At 55.5% G+C, this 14,644-nt stretch overlaps 1 protein-coding gene across 1 annotated transcript; it reads right to left on the reverse strand.

Annotated features, from left to right (window-relative positions):
* Nucleotides 1-618: 618 nt before the first annotated feature.
* MFAP3 (microfibril associated protein 3) lies at nt 619-8,030 on the reverse strand. Its single transcript, XM_056112271.1, has 2 exons — nt 7,660-8,030; nt 619-3,594 (listed from the first exon to the last, which is right to left on the reverse strand). Exons 1-2 carry the CDS (start codon nt 7,946-7,948, stop codon nt 2,801-2,803), a joined length of 1,083 nt encoding a protein of 360 aa, XP_055968246.1. The 5' UTR covers nt 7,949-8,030; the 3' UTR covers nt 619-2,800.
* Nucleotides 8,031-14,644: the final 6,614 nt, after the last annotated feature.

The following is a 14,644-nucleotide window of genomic DNA, read 5'->3' on the forward strand; positions in this document are numbered from 1 at the left end:
AATGACACTGGGCTCATCACAACGAGAACCTTCCGGACACCCTGCCCTTCTCATCAGGCCTGTGAAATGGGCTGAGAACCTTGGCATCTGTGGGAGGCCGCCAGGGCCAGAGAGGGGGAGGCTTGGGGCGTGGGGGCCAAGGTGAGCGCCTGCTGGCTGGACTCTGCAGACCAGCACAGCAAGGATGGGCGAGGGTGGGGGGTCAGGCAGGGCAGCTGCACCCTGGCACCACGTGGCTTTCTGGGCACCGTCGGGAGTGGCCCTGGAGGTCACTGAGCACCAGAATGGCTTGGGGTCTGAGTATCCCCGGGAATGGGCCCGGGCCCCCTCGGCAGCACCTGGACCCAGGGGTCCATGACACCAGTGGACGGAGGCAGGCAGAGCTTATACTGACGTGCTGCGTGGGGCTGGGAACCAGGAGCGCCCCACAAGCAATTCGGGCAGCTAGCCCACAGCTGTCCCGGCTGTGGAACAGAGGGGAAATGAATCTCCTGCACACAGAACCCAAGCAGAGGTTTCAAGTCCCCAGCAGAGGCCTCGTGAGGACAGAGTCGGCTCAAAAGCTGATGATGGTCGGTCTGGTTCAGCTGCCAAGAAATCTGTAAAAATGTTCCCATGTGTAGCTCTTGATAGATTTATTTCACAAAGACAGTATTTCAAGTGGACAGTAAAGTTCATTAAATCACAATACAAAATGTACAAATAGATGACCCAATTACATAAAATACATTTGGTTAAATAAAAAGATTTTCTCTCACCATGAAACTCTTGACAAAAGAATATTAAATGACAGTTATAGTCAAGAGACTTCAAGTTCCAAAGGCTAAGGAGTCTATAAAAAGATATCATGATTGTATGAAAAATATTACATTGAAGAAAATATTAGTAAGTATGGTTTTATTTCTCTTGAAAACTAACTACAGAAAAAGTAACACAAATGCTGATGAAATTTTGACCTACTTTAATTCTTTCTCAATGGCACAGCAGTCTGGAGTACTCCAAGTAAACCAGTTACTTGAACACCAAATTAAGTTGTTGTCATGTTTTCAAACTAACTATCCAGGATCGCCTTTATTATTTGCATATTTATTGCAGTGTCCTCCCACCTTCTGACAGGCTTTTCCTGGAATTTTGGCTGGTCACTGTGTGCACCGGGGGCCCCGGGCGCCCATGTGAGCACAGGTGGAGCAGCCCTCGGTGTGTCTGAAGAACGCCTCTCCCACTGGTACTCAGGCACGGGCCTCAGGAAGGCAACTGAAGACTGAACTTTTCACTATTCTTTTTTTGCTTTTTGGGTCACACTCAGCGATGCTCAGAGGTTACTCCTGGTTCTGCACTCAGGAATTACTCAGGTGCTAGAGGGACCATATGGGATGCCGGGGATTAAGCCTGGGTCGGCCACGTGCAAGGTAAACACCCTCCCCACTGTGCTATCGCTCTGGTCCCAAGACTTAACTTTTTAACAGAAACATCCTGTTTCAGAAAAGTGTTCTGGGATCTGTAATAATTCTCCATGTTCAAGAGCCCTTGCTCCCTAGCCCAGGTACAAAACACTTCCTTTACAGAGACGCAGCCTAGGCATCGAGGCCAGCCCCGGCAAAATGATGGGCAGCTTCTGCTTGGCTCTGGAGCAGCAACATCGTCTCTCCCCGTGTGGCCTCTGACAAAGCTGCACACTGGCTTGTTCATGTCTCTCCCGCAATCGGCTTTTGAGAAGCTGGAATGAAGCAGGCCCGGGTTCTTCCAGGCAACACTTTTCATTTCTTGTTTTCCTCTATGTGAAACCTGGAATTCAAATCCTGACAGACCCTTCTCTGAGCGTCTCCCACACTGACCGCGAGTGCAATGACATGACAGAAGGCGAAGCAGCCAATGCAGCCCGGTGGCCGGTGCTTGGAAAGGCGACAGAGATTGCTCCTGGGGAGGGTGACCCCATGTGCGACTTCTCTCTCTATGGAGGGCCGAGTCCTTTGTGGCGTGTGTGTGCCCCTGCACAGAGCAGGCACGCCACCACTGCGGACACTAGGAAAACCAAACATCCCAATACCACAGCCCAGCCCAGGAGGGAACATGCGAATGGGCAGCCCGGCCCGGCAGGTCTCCAACAAGCACTCTCTAGAGGGGCCCAGAGCTGGAGAAATCCTATTCACAGAGACACCAAAGCCCAGGCTCTCCCAGACCCGGATGACCTGATGGACGCACGGAAAAGGTCCTTTGCAACAAATGGCTGGAAATCACCGCCGGCTCGGGAGCTCAGTGGTCTCCTCCACCCAGTCTGAAAATGGGAACAAAAAGTAGCTGACAAACGAGCACCAGCCCCCGCGTGTTGCAGTATGACAGAGCACAGGCTGGTCGGAGCAGGCGCCTGGACACGGCTGTGTGCTGCCAGTGTGTGGCACCCGGCTCCGGGGCATCTCAGGTGGGCCTAACGTGGGAGACAAGAGCCCTGGGAGGGCTTACCCATTGGTGCTGACGCTGAGAAAGGACATTTTAGGACTAGAAAGGACGAGGCCTCAGAGAGAGCAGGAGAGCTACCCGGAAGAAGGGGATGGGAAAGCAGTCACCAACGCTCTCATGGCTGGGGCTCTGGAGGCCTGTGAATCTCAGCGCGAGTTGCCAGGGCTGTCTGGAGGGAAATGACTAGGAAACGCCAGAGAGGAAAGAGGCTGATTCTGATGCTACTTTGGCAACATTCACCCTCCGACGGATGCACTTCAGAGGAGCAAGGGGAGAGAAGACAGTCACAATGGTCGAAGCTGTCACTTCCTGCACACAGCCAGTTTGCCGCTGGAGAGCTGCCTCAAAGCGGGCAGGAGGTACAGGTGGCGTCTCTGCAGGGGAAGCCTGGCTCCACGGACACCACGTCATCAGGTGGGCTGAGGTGACCGCTGTCCTGAGAGTCTGTCTCGAGGCTCTTCGTCTCTGACTGGAGGTGAACTGAGACCTGAACAGCGATCTCCTGGCCAGGCTCACTCAGTGACCCATCGTCTGAGTCTCCTCCGGGGGACTCGCTGCGGCCCACCTCCGGGCTAATGATGTAGATGCCACCTTGCGCGTCCAAGGCGGGCCTGTCCTTGAGCCTCTCACCCCTGTCGTCTGGGTCATCAATGCGCACGGCCTCAAACATCTCCTCCACGAAGGCCCGGCAGTTGAGGATGAGGGGCGGCAGGGGGACACTCCGGGCCAGCTCCTCGATATAGCGCGCAAACTCCATGGTCTTAAACTGCGTGACTTTGGCCAGCTCCAGGGTCTTGGCCGAGGTGATGATGGGGATGCGCTTGGCGATCTCGAAGGCCTTCTGGAGCTTCTCAGCCCCCTCGGTGCGGAAGAACTCGTTGATGGCCTTTTCGGTCTTGCGAAGATGACTGCTCATCATGCACAGGCGGGTGACGTTCAAGATGAGGGTGATGGTGAAGGCGACCAGGCAGACCACCATGTAGTAGACGCTCATGTCCCCCGAGGTGAAGACCACGCGCAGGGTGACAGAATAGGAGGCATGGGTGGGGGAGGTGACGAGACAGGTATAGAGCCCGCGGTCATCAAAGGCTACACTGGTGATATTCAGGAAGTTATCAGAAACCAACCACTTTCCACCTGATGATTCAACAGAAACAGAAAAACACGGCATCAGGGACTGTCAGCATGCTGAGTGTCTGTGGTGCTCTGCCTGGCGGCCCTCACTCACCGTCAAGCCGTGGAGCGCTGCTTGGCGGCCCTTGCTCGCCAACCAGCCCGCTGTGGCAGGAAGGAGAGCCTGCTCTGTCCAGGTAGAAGATGAAGCAGCCCTGAGCAAATGGAAGGAAGGGCTCGTGCCCACACTAAAGATGATTACAAGAGTCTAGGTACTGACCCACACAAGCTTTCAGGGGACAGTCTACACGGCACTGAATGACTGACATGGGGGGTGGGGCGAGGGCTTCACCCAGCTGGTGTGGGACCATAGTGCCGTACCTGGGTCAGCACACCCAGCAGCGCTCAGGACTTTCTCTGGGCTCCGCACTCAGGGATTGGGGACCACGTGGTGTACTGAAGACTAAACCCGTGCTACATGCAAGGCAAGGGCTCTATGGCTGCACTACTGCTCTGGCCTCTAAACGGTGAATTTTTAAAAGAGACAGTTACTGTACGTATATGTCTACGTTATTCTATTTTCATATGCTATATATATGTAATTTTTTTTTTTGCTTTTTGGTTCATACCTGGCGATGCACAGGGGTTACTCCTGGCACTGCACTCAGGAGTTACTCCTGGCAGTCCTCAGGGGACCATATGGGATGCTGGGAATCGAACCCGGGTTGGCCGCGTGCAAGGCAAATGCCCTACCCGCTGTGCTATCTCTCCAGCTCCAAGATATATTTTTTAAATTAATTTATTTTTGGGTCACACACAGAAATGCTCAGAGTTTACTCCTGGCTTGGCGCTCAGAAATTACTCCTGGCGGTGCTTGAGAGACCATATGGGATGCCGGGGATTGAACCTGGGTCGGCTGCATGCAAGGCAAATACCCTACCCGCTGTGCTATTGCTCTGGCACCAAAAGATATATTTTAGAAACCTAAAACATGATTATTTCTAGGGTGACGAATTAGGAGTAATTTTTAATTCCCTCATTTTGTTTACTTTTCATGATGAACTTAAAGAAAAAGTTTTGTTTTTAATAAAATCTCCCAATTTGATGCACTGATTACTGACTGGCAAAACCGAGGTTAATTTTGTTTTGTTAGAAAAACAAACGAGCTGGAGTGATAGCACCAGCTATCGCTGGGTAGGGCAGTTGCCTTGCACTCAGTAGACCCATGTTCGATTCCCAGCATCCCATATGGCCCCCTGAGCACTTCCAGGAGTAATTCCTGAGTGCATAGGCCAGGAGTAACCTCTGTGCATTGCTGGGTGTGACCCAAAAAGCAAGCAAACAAACAAAAAAAGCTTATGATGATAGTACCTTAATTGCTGGGCCAGAGTCACTTAAGTTCAAACCAAAAGATAGTCTCAGAAATGAGTGAAGTACTATCTTGCCGCCTTCCTTCCGTACAAAAGGAAATCTTCTCTCAGAAAACACAAATGCAAAAACATCCAAGACTCCGGCTTGGGCCTTGACATGCATCTGTGTTCGTACACACACACACACACACACACACACACACACACACACACCCCTAAAGACTACGCAAAGCAAGACATGCTGCCCACGTGCCTCCACCTGCTCTTCTGTACATTTCTCACTTGGGGCACTGCCTGTGCAATCTGAGTGCTGAAGGCCAATCACAGATAAAATATGAGCACCAAGAACAGGGCGCGGGGAGGGAGACACGTGCCCTACTCATGCCTGACCCACAAGGTCTCTCTCCCCCTGGAGAGTCTATGCTTCTGAGTGACTATGGAAACATCATTACTTACCAAGTACTCTGGATTGTACCCCTTTTTTTTCTTTTTGGGTCACACCTGGCAATGTACAGAGGTTACTCCTGGATTATACCCCTTTTTTTTTCTTTTTGGGTCACACCTGGTGATGCACAGGGGTTACTCCTGGCTCTGTACTCAGGAGTTATTCCTGGCGGTGCTTAGGGGACCATATGGGATGCTGGGAATCGAACCCAGGTTGGCCACGTGCAAGGCAAACGCCCTACCCGCTGTGCTATCTCTCCAGCCCCCTGTACCCATTATTAACACCTGAATTTACCTAGATTTTTATGGTTCCTACTTCAGTAAGAGGAGCGCGAAGTAGAGTCACAGACATAAATGTGATTCCACCAGACTCCACCTGGGGAGCGCTCAGGAACCCAAGCTGCACTCGACCACCGCCCTGGACTCGAGCTCTCACAGACTCGCTCACCTGAAGGTTTGTGAACCTTAGCGCAGACCAACACGCGCCTCAAGTTTGTTGCGTGAAAGTCACGCCACTGATCACAGCTTTCCAGAGCTGCGAGGAAAGCAGCATGGACAGATGACTGAGTCTTCTGAGTGCCAGAGGCCGTCCTCACACAGGCTCCCTCCCAACCCAAACCGCGGTGCAGCTCATCCACAGTGGTCACACAGGTGGGCCAGACCGCGGTGCCTCATTAGGGAGTCCACATGCGGAACCCTGAAATTATGTCTGAGATAGAGTCCCAGGCCCCACCCGAGACTCTGGCCCAGCAGGTTCGCAGTCCACACTGTACCTTTATTTAGTTTTTTCTTCTTGGGTCACGCCCAGCAATGCACAGGGGTTATTCCTGGCTCTGCACTCAGGAATTACTCCCGGCAGTGCTGGGGGACCATATGGGATGCTGGAAATCGAACCCGGGTTGCCCGCATGCAAGGCAAACGCCCTACCCACTGTACTATCGCTCCACCCCATGCTGTTCCTTTAAAGCCCAGAATCTGCAGCCCCCCAGGGTCAGCGCAGTGTCCAACACAGACTTCCAGACGAAGCCCCATCTGTCTCCTGTCCCATCCTCCATCTGATAGGAGCAACCAGAGGCCTTGGGGGTAACACCGTCTCTCCAGGAAGGAGAGGGAGCCCCTCGAAAGCAGTCTGTAAGGACCTCCCCCACCAGAAGGACAGGTTGCCTCTTGGAAGCAGTCTGTAAGGACCCCAGAATCTGTTCTTCAGACTTCGAACTGTCACAATCTGGAGCTTTTCTGGTGTGTGTGTGTGTGTGTGTGTGTGTGTGTGTGTGTTCCAGGGATGCTCTGGAGGACTGGCAGGACTCTTGAAGAGGCAGCCATACTCGATGGTGCCTGAGGGACACCAGGGCTGCAGCTGGTGGTGCTTGAGGGACCATGAATTGCTGCGGATCAACCCAGGTCAACCACATGCAAGGCCTTCACCCCTATTTTATTTATTTTCACCCCTATTTTATATTCTGGTCCCTCATGGTTTCTTTTTGAGGTACACCAATTGCAAAGTAGTTTTCCAAATGATTTTTTTTTCCTTTTATTATTTTTCTCATTGGGTCACAGCCGGTGATGTTCAGGGGTTACTCCTGGCTCCACACTCAGAAATGACCCCTGGTAGTGCTCAGGGGAAATGGGATGCTGAGAATAGAACACGGGTCGGCTGCATGCAAGGCAAATGCCCCACCCACTGTGCTATCACTCCAGCCCACTCCAAATAATTTTTTTAACAAAACACTTGCTGGGAACTAGTACTCTAATGTGCTCAACAAGCCCAGTAAGCAGCAAAAGAAAATAAAACTCTGTCCAAGAAAAGACCTTGTATAATTTTTAAGGCCTAAACAAGAGACCAGACACACTTACCTGTCTGACTGAACTTCCAGACGCGGGGAGAAAGGAGCTGGAAGGGTTCCAGAGCTCCTCCACCATGCTTGTGCTCCCACACACTGACATTCAGACGCAGATCTATGACCACTTCAAGAACATCCTGGATGGACTGCGACACCCTCAAATTCTTTTCGGAGCCAAAGCTCAGGTCTCCGACAGCGCAGAGGCGCTGTGTGGCGCACAGTGAGACGGAGCCATTATGAAGGAAGAGCCCACTGCCCCTTTTATCTCTGGCCCCCGGCTCCTCCTGGAGGACAGACACTCCAGGCCTCGTCACTCAAGCCCTCACCCTGGAGACTGCCCCTGCCATTTCTTGTAGGTTATGCATAAACCAAGTGGAAAGAAATCCCAGAACAACAGAACAAGGTGAGTGGCTGAACTTCCCCAGCCCAGTTACCTCTGCCTGTGTCGTCCAGCCGCTGTCCTTTGGAGTTGTACCAGTGGACGTCTTCCTGGTGGCCGACTGTGAGAAGGCACTCCATGGACACACTTGTCCCCTCCTTGGCTATGACAACATCCCCCGATGGGGGCCCCACAGAGACTTCAAAGCTTGGGGCGAACGAGGCGTTGAAAGAGCTCCGACTCTCTCCCTGTTGCACCCTCTGACCCAAGTCGCCATCTTGCAAGGCCAGGGCTGCTGGCACGACACTCAGCACCAAGGAGAGGAGGCAGCAGCGGGGCGTCATTGGGCAGGCAGGCTCCACAGTGCTTGGTGCTGGGAGCTTTCCCAACGTGGCGGGGCCAGGGGCGCCCTGAAGCCTGTGCGTGGCCACCACCTAAAAGTAAGCAGAAAGAAGGCTGAGTCACGCCAGGGTCGTGCAGGCTGAGCACCGCGTCCTACAGACAAGCACAGTGCCCGGCACTGCCACCAGGGAGCGCTGCAGAGGAAAGTGAGGTACAAGCCACACTGTCTGCGAGGCCCACCGGGCAGGAGATGGCCAGGATTCAGCTCTGGCTTCAGCAGCAGTGTCCCTAAGGGGCTGGGTGGCACACAACGCAGCATCTCTTGTTCCAACCACACTAGGACTGTCACCAGGACGGCATAACCAGAGCCACGAAGAGCAAAAGGAGAGGGACTTGAGTACATAGGTATGTTAGATGTAAAATCTGAGGTACTTGTAAGCTTGATTATGGCTTTTTGGGTCACACCTGGCAATGCTCAGGGGACCATACGGGATGCCAGGAATTGAACCCAGGTTGGGCATGTGAAAGGCATTTGCCTACCCACTGTACTATTGCTCTGGCTCCAGCATTTTAAATGTTAAAACATTTAATACTGTTGGGGCTGGAGACATAGCACAGCAGGTAGTTCGCTTGCCTTGCACACAAACAATCTGGGTTCAATTGCCGGCATCCCATATGGTCCCCCAAGCACTACTGGGAGTGATTTCCGAATGCAGAGCCAGAAGTAAGCCTTGAGCGTTGCTCAGTGTGGCCCAAAATCTGGAAAAAAAAAAAGTAATAGAGGCACATAAACCAAAATAGTTATTGAATACAAAAGCTAGAGAACCTTCTCCATCTAGGACAAGAATGTGAGACAAAAGAATTTTCCTTTCATAATTCCTTCATTATTAAGATAAAACAGTTCAGCCCATTCGCCCTCTCCTCTCTGGAAAGAAAGATGGTGGCCACATGGAAGCCTGGTGGAGAGCAGGTCTGAGCCGGGGGTGGGGGTGCGATGGATACCTCATGGGACGGGGGGCGTTCCAGCCCGTCCTTCACGCCCGACCGAGGTCACCAGTTGCCCCCCACGAGCGGCTCTCCGGCCCGGCCACGGCCCCAGAAGCACAGAGACCAATCTCTTAATTATCTGACTCTCAGTAGAAATACTTGCAGGGTTAATAAATAAAATAGCAGAAATCCAAAACTGTGCGGCCGCGCGACATCATTTAATTCTTGAACCCAGCTGTAGAAAGCAGATCATTTCACAATGCTTTCTCAGCATGGCTGATTTGGGGGGGGGGGAGTAAAGTCTAAATAATAATGGTGCAACTTTTATCAAAACAATGAAGCTAGTCAAAGTAGACTGAGTGTTAACTAGAATTCATCTACCCCACAGACATTGGGGGGAGTTGGGGGGGTTTATTGGGGTTCTTCCTGGTGAAAAATAAGTATTGGTAAAGGGAATTGTGATTGATATTTGTATGACTGAGACCTAAACTTGAAAGCTTTGTAATTTTTCCCACAGCGATTCAATAAATAAATTAACTAATAACAAAAAAAGATAAAACAGTTCAAAAGACTGTAAAATCACCATTTTTAGCTCAAAGTCTGCAAAATTAGCAAGACGGATTGACATCTTTAAGTATCTAGATAGAAAAAATGGAAATATAAAAGAAATATTGTGAAACTTAAAAGAGTAAAATAATGAATAAAAGGCAAAATAATATCCCAGTCTAAGATCTATGTGACTATGGTAAAGTAAGTAAAGTAAAGTAAAGGCCCTCCCGTTGATCGTCGATTTGCTCGAGCGGGCCCAGTAACGTCTCCATTGGAGACTTTGTTGTTACTGTGTCTGGCATATCGAATACTCTCGGTAGCTTGCCGGGCTCTCCGAGAGGGGCGGAGGAATTGAACTCGGGTCGGCCATGTTGGCCGCTTGTAAGGCGAACGCCATACCGCTGTGCTATGTTTTTATTTTCATTTCTTCCCCATCCCTATTTCCGGTGGTAAAATGCCTCTAGTGGGGCTAGAGCAATAGCACAGCGGGTAGGGCGTTTGCCTTGCACGTGGCCGACCCGGGTTCGATTCCCAGCATCCCATATGGTCCCCTGAGCATCACCAGGAGTAACTCCTGAGTGCAGAGCCAGGAGTAACCCCTGTGCATCACCAGGTGTGACCCAAAAAGCAAAAAATAAAATAAAATAAAATAAATAAAATGCCTCTAGTAAGGGAGCAGCCTAGAATGAAGGAGTCTCAGAAACACAGGCACATATTGTTCTCAGGACTGTGCGCAGTGGACACTCTGGGCTCTCTGGGGGCAGGGCCTGAGGGGGCTTTGGGATCTCCTCCAATGCCGAGCCAGGCTTGGGGCGAGAGTGGTACGATGTGCCTACCTATGTTCTCCCTGCCCGCACACCTGCACAGTGGCACATATGATCGCCCTTCATGCTGGACCAGTGACTGGCTGGGAGTCAGAGAGAGCACTGCATACCCCCTGGACTTCCAGGTGAGTTTCCCTTGGCTTTCTTCAGGCCCATAATCCCCAAATTCCATTCATTTCTATTTTTCCTACGTTCACAGTGCAAAGTACCAAAAGTTCCCCAAAGCTACCCAGGTTCTGACTTCCTCCCCTGCTCTTCCCATGGGACGTGAGACGAAGGGAAGAGAGTCGCATCTACGCTCACTCACCACAAGTTCTAACGTCTTTACCCAGAGACTGGCTCGCCTCCATAGTGCTCAGACTGCCAGGAGAGACATTCAATATGCTGAGGTGCCATAGAGGCTGCCATCACAGACACAGAGCCCTGAGAAAGTGAGCCAGGGTACACAGGGCTTGAGGCTGGATGGGGATGGAGATTGGAAGAGGCGAGTTCCAGGAAGGCACGAGGGGTTGCTGGCTAGGACGGTGAAGATTCTCCCCAGTTGTGGTGGCTGGAGTGGGGCTGACTCCTGATTCTGCAGGGGTGTCAGGTCCAGCAGCTGGACTTCGTCACAGTGGGGGGACCACTTGCTAACACCTCAGGCTGCTCTGCAACGCAGGGGCTGTGGGTCGAGCAGCGTCCGGCACTATCTCGGCCTCTCTGCTGCTTCCCCCTGCCCCAGTGCCCCCCGTCTCCATCTCATGCATCGAGGACCAGGTAGGGAGCACCCCACATGCAGGGGATTAATCTCTCACTGCTCCTTTCTGTAACGGGGCAAGTGCGTACCAAGTTTTCATTGAGGAAGTGAAGAGAAAATCAGGATAGGATGGATCTCTGGAATGTGGAGAATATTGGACAACAGGGATCAGTTAGACTAGCACTTGAGCCAAAGAGAGTTGTGGCTAATTAACTCCGAGGCCTCAAAGTCTGAAAGTCCTGGGAGCCAAGCCTGACCCCAAAATCTTAAACTACTACTTATCCAAAAAGAGACCGCCTTGCATGCGGTCAACCTGGGTTTGATCCTGGGCATCCCATATAGTACCCCGAGCACCGCCAGGAGTAATTCCTGCGTGCAGAACCAGGAGTAACCCCTGAGCATCACTAGGTGTGACCCAAAAAGCAAACCAAACCAAACCAAACCAAACCAAACCAAAAAAAAACCCAAACCACACCAAAACAAAAAAAATTGGTGCCCAACTCTGCCCTATGAACTGAGCACAAGTATCTCCTGCTCAGTAGCGCCCCCTAATGGGCCCCTGGAGAGCTCTCAACCCATACTGGGTGTGACCCAGACCATGACCTCTGAGAAGGGCGAGGCAACAGTGAGGCAGGCTCTGTGGCCAGCGGTCAGGGTTCAACTCTGACTGACGCTGACTATTTGTGAGTGACCTTCCTCTTGGTGCCTCCAAGGGGACACCAACTGCTCCTCCACAGCGCGAAGCAAGACTATGATCTGTGATAAAAGAATGGATGAGAGGCCTTCACTTCACTAGGGCATCACCTGAAAACCCACCCTTCAGATCCGACTTTTCTCCTCTCCCTGTCAAAAGATTCTGCGATATGAAGAATCAGGCAGGCCTCGAGCAGACCCGAACCCCGGCCCTGCCAGGCCCCGCTGGTCTGTGGGACCCAGCAAGCCTACTCTCTGAGACCCCCACCCTGTTCCTTCCACTTGGTCCAGTCTGAATCCAACCCACACTCCCGAGAACCTTTGTTCCCAGAGTGGGACCGAGACACCACGGGGCAATCAGAGGGAGACGCAGGGAAGCAAAGGGAAAGGACAACAGGGATGGAGAAGAGACAAGAGGGACAAGCGGGCATGGGGAAGGGTCTGCTCTGCTTCCGGAAGGTCCGTCCTTGTCTCCGATATAAACAACTTTCCTCGAATTCCTTCAAAATTGAAACTGGGAATAGAATGTGCCAGCAGGCAAGGAAACAGATGCGGGGCAGCAGCTCAGCTCAGCGAGCAGAAGCCCTACAGGGCACGGGGGGAACTGGCCAGGGGCTGGGCCAGCCTTGGGGGCCCCACCTGGCTCCTGCACACACAACGGATGGGGCGGGGGACTTAGATCCCTTCAGACTCTAGCGCTGCCCCCCCACGCTCATGAACTCAGCGGGAATATTCCCCGCAGCAGGCAGGAAGGCCACCCCACCCACGCGGCCCCTGCAGCCTTTGATGTCCAAGCGGGCGACAGAAACGGAGGCCGTTCAAGACGCAGCCCCGGGTCCTGACACCCTGGCTCCGCTCCTCTGGCCAAACTTTCCTCCGCCGACGTCAGTGACAAGGGTTCTGCCGCTGGGCGCTGCGCTCCGAGCCGGGCGGCGCTTCCAACCCTGCTCATTCAGGGCCCACCGCCCTCGGCAGGGGCCAAACAGCCTCCAGGGGCCGGACAGGCTGACGGCAGCGGGCAGAGCCGGACAAGGGAAGGCCGTGGGGACTCCGGCTGTCACCCGCCCGAGTCCGGCCTTCCGGGGCGGAGAGGCTGAGACCAGCAGAACTAATGTGAGGAGCACCCCGGGCGCGAGTGAGGAGCTCCTCAGCCGTGTCCCGTGAGGAGCCCCCGGCCGTGTCCCCTGAGGAGCACCCGGGCTACGAGTGAGGAGCACCTGGGCCGTATCCCCATTAAGAGCACCCAGGCTGTGTCCGTGAGGAGCACCCTGGGTGTGAGTGAGGAGCTCCTCAGCCGTGTCCCGTGAGGAGCCCCCGGGCCGTGTCCCCTGAGGAGCACCCGGGCTATGAGTGAGGAGCACCCGGGCCGTGTCCCACGAGGAGCACCCAGGCTGAGTCCTGTGAGGAGCACCCCGGGTGCGAGTGAGGAGCCCCCAGCCGCGTCCCCTGAGGAGCATCCAGGCTACGAGTGAGGAGCACCTGGGCCGTGTCCCCATTAAGAGCACCCAGGCTGTGTCCGTGAGAAGCACCCTGGGTGTGAGTGAGAGCACCTCAGCCGTGTCCTGTGAAGAGCCCCCGGGCCGTGTCCCCTGAGGAGCCCCCGGGCCCCCGTCCCGGACCCCGGCCGCTTCCGAGCAAAGGCCGGGAAGCCCCTGGCGGGCCGCAGCGCGCGACGCCGTCCCCGCACAAGGCCCGTCGCGGGCGCGCGCTGAGGCGGGGGCGTCCGCCCCGCGGGCCCCGCCGACCCTCCCGCGCCCCACCCCCGCCCCCCGCCGCAGCGCCCCGCCCGCGCTCACCTGAGGCGCCGTCTCCGCCCGGAGCGCTCCTGACCCGGAAGGACTCGCGGCGGGGGCGGCCCGGAGGAAGCACTGCTTCCGGGGCGCGGCGCCGCTGAAGGTCTACTTCCGGGGCGGGGAGCGGCGGGCGGCGGCGGCGGCGGCGGTGAGGACGCGGGGCGGGGGGCGCGGCCGGGCGAGGGGCGTCCCGTCGCGTGGGGGCCCGGGGGCGGCCGGGGGCCGGCGCTGAGCCCGCCGCGCCCCGCGAGTGCGAGTCCGTGTCCGCCTTTTCCCCCCGCGGCGCGGCTGTTGCCTCTCGCGCCCGTGTCCTCCGGGGACCTGCCCGGGGCGGGGCGGCAGGGCCCCGGCTGCGCCGTGGGAGCGGACGGGTGTGTGCAGGGGGAGGTGGGGGTGGGGGCGTGTGCAGGTGTGCGGGGGTGAGGCTGCGTGCGGGAGGGGGTGTGCGGTGGGGGCTGTGCGGGGGGGGGCGTGTGCGGGTGAGGGCTGTGCAGGTGAGGGGGTACGCAGGTGGGGTGTGCAGGTGTGTGGGGGTGAGGCTGTGTGCGGGTGGGGCTGTGGGGCTGTGCAGGGGAGGGGGTGTGCGTGTGTGTGTGGGGGAGCGCCGTGCAGGTGAGGGGTGTGTGGGTGAGGGCCGTGCAGGTGAGGGGGTATGCAGGTGGGGTGGGGTGTGCAGGTGTGCGGGGGTGAGGCTGCGTGCGGGTGGGGGTGTGCGGTGGGGGCTGTGCAGGGGAGGGGCGTGTGCGGGTGTGTGTGGGTGAGGGCTGTGCAGGGGAGGGGTATGCAGGTGGGGTGTGCAGGTGTGCGGGGGTGAGGCTGCGTGCGGGAGGGGGTGTGCGGTGGGGGCTGTGCAGGGGAGGGGCGTGTGCGGGTGTGTGTGGGTGAGGGCTGTGCAGGTGAGGGGGTATGCAGGTGGGGTGGGGTGTGCAGGTGTGCGGGGATGAGGCTGCGTGCGGGTGGGGGTGTGCGGTGGGGGCTGTGCAGGGGAGGGGCGTGTGCGGGTGTGTGTGGGTGAGGGCTGTGCAGGGGAGGGGTATGCAGGTGGGGTGTGCAGGTGTGCGGGGGTAAGGCTGCGTGCGGGAGGGGGTGTGCGGTGGGGGCTGTGCAGGGGAGGGG

The sequence above is a fragment of the Sorex fumeus genome, unplaced genomic scaffold (assembly GCF_029834395.1).
Source record: "Sorex fumeus unplaced genomic scaffold, SorFum_2.1 ptg000017l, whole genome shotgun sequence".
Taxonomy (NCBI): domain Eukaryota; kingdom Metazoa; phylum Chordata; class Mammalia; order Eulipotyphla; family Soricidae; genus Sorex; species Sorex fumeus.

Excerpts from the sequence above, each read along its gene's own strand:
- MFAP3 (XM_056112271.1), bottom strand. The coding sequence starts at position 7,948 with ATGACGCCCCGCTGCTGCCTCCTCTCCTTGGTGCTGAGTGTCGTGCCA. Across the intron at positions 3,595-7,659 it reads GCTGGACGACACAGGCAGAG|GTGGAAAGTGGTTGGTTTCT; the intron begins GTAACTGGGCTG and ends TTGAATCATCAG.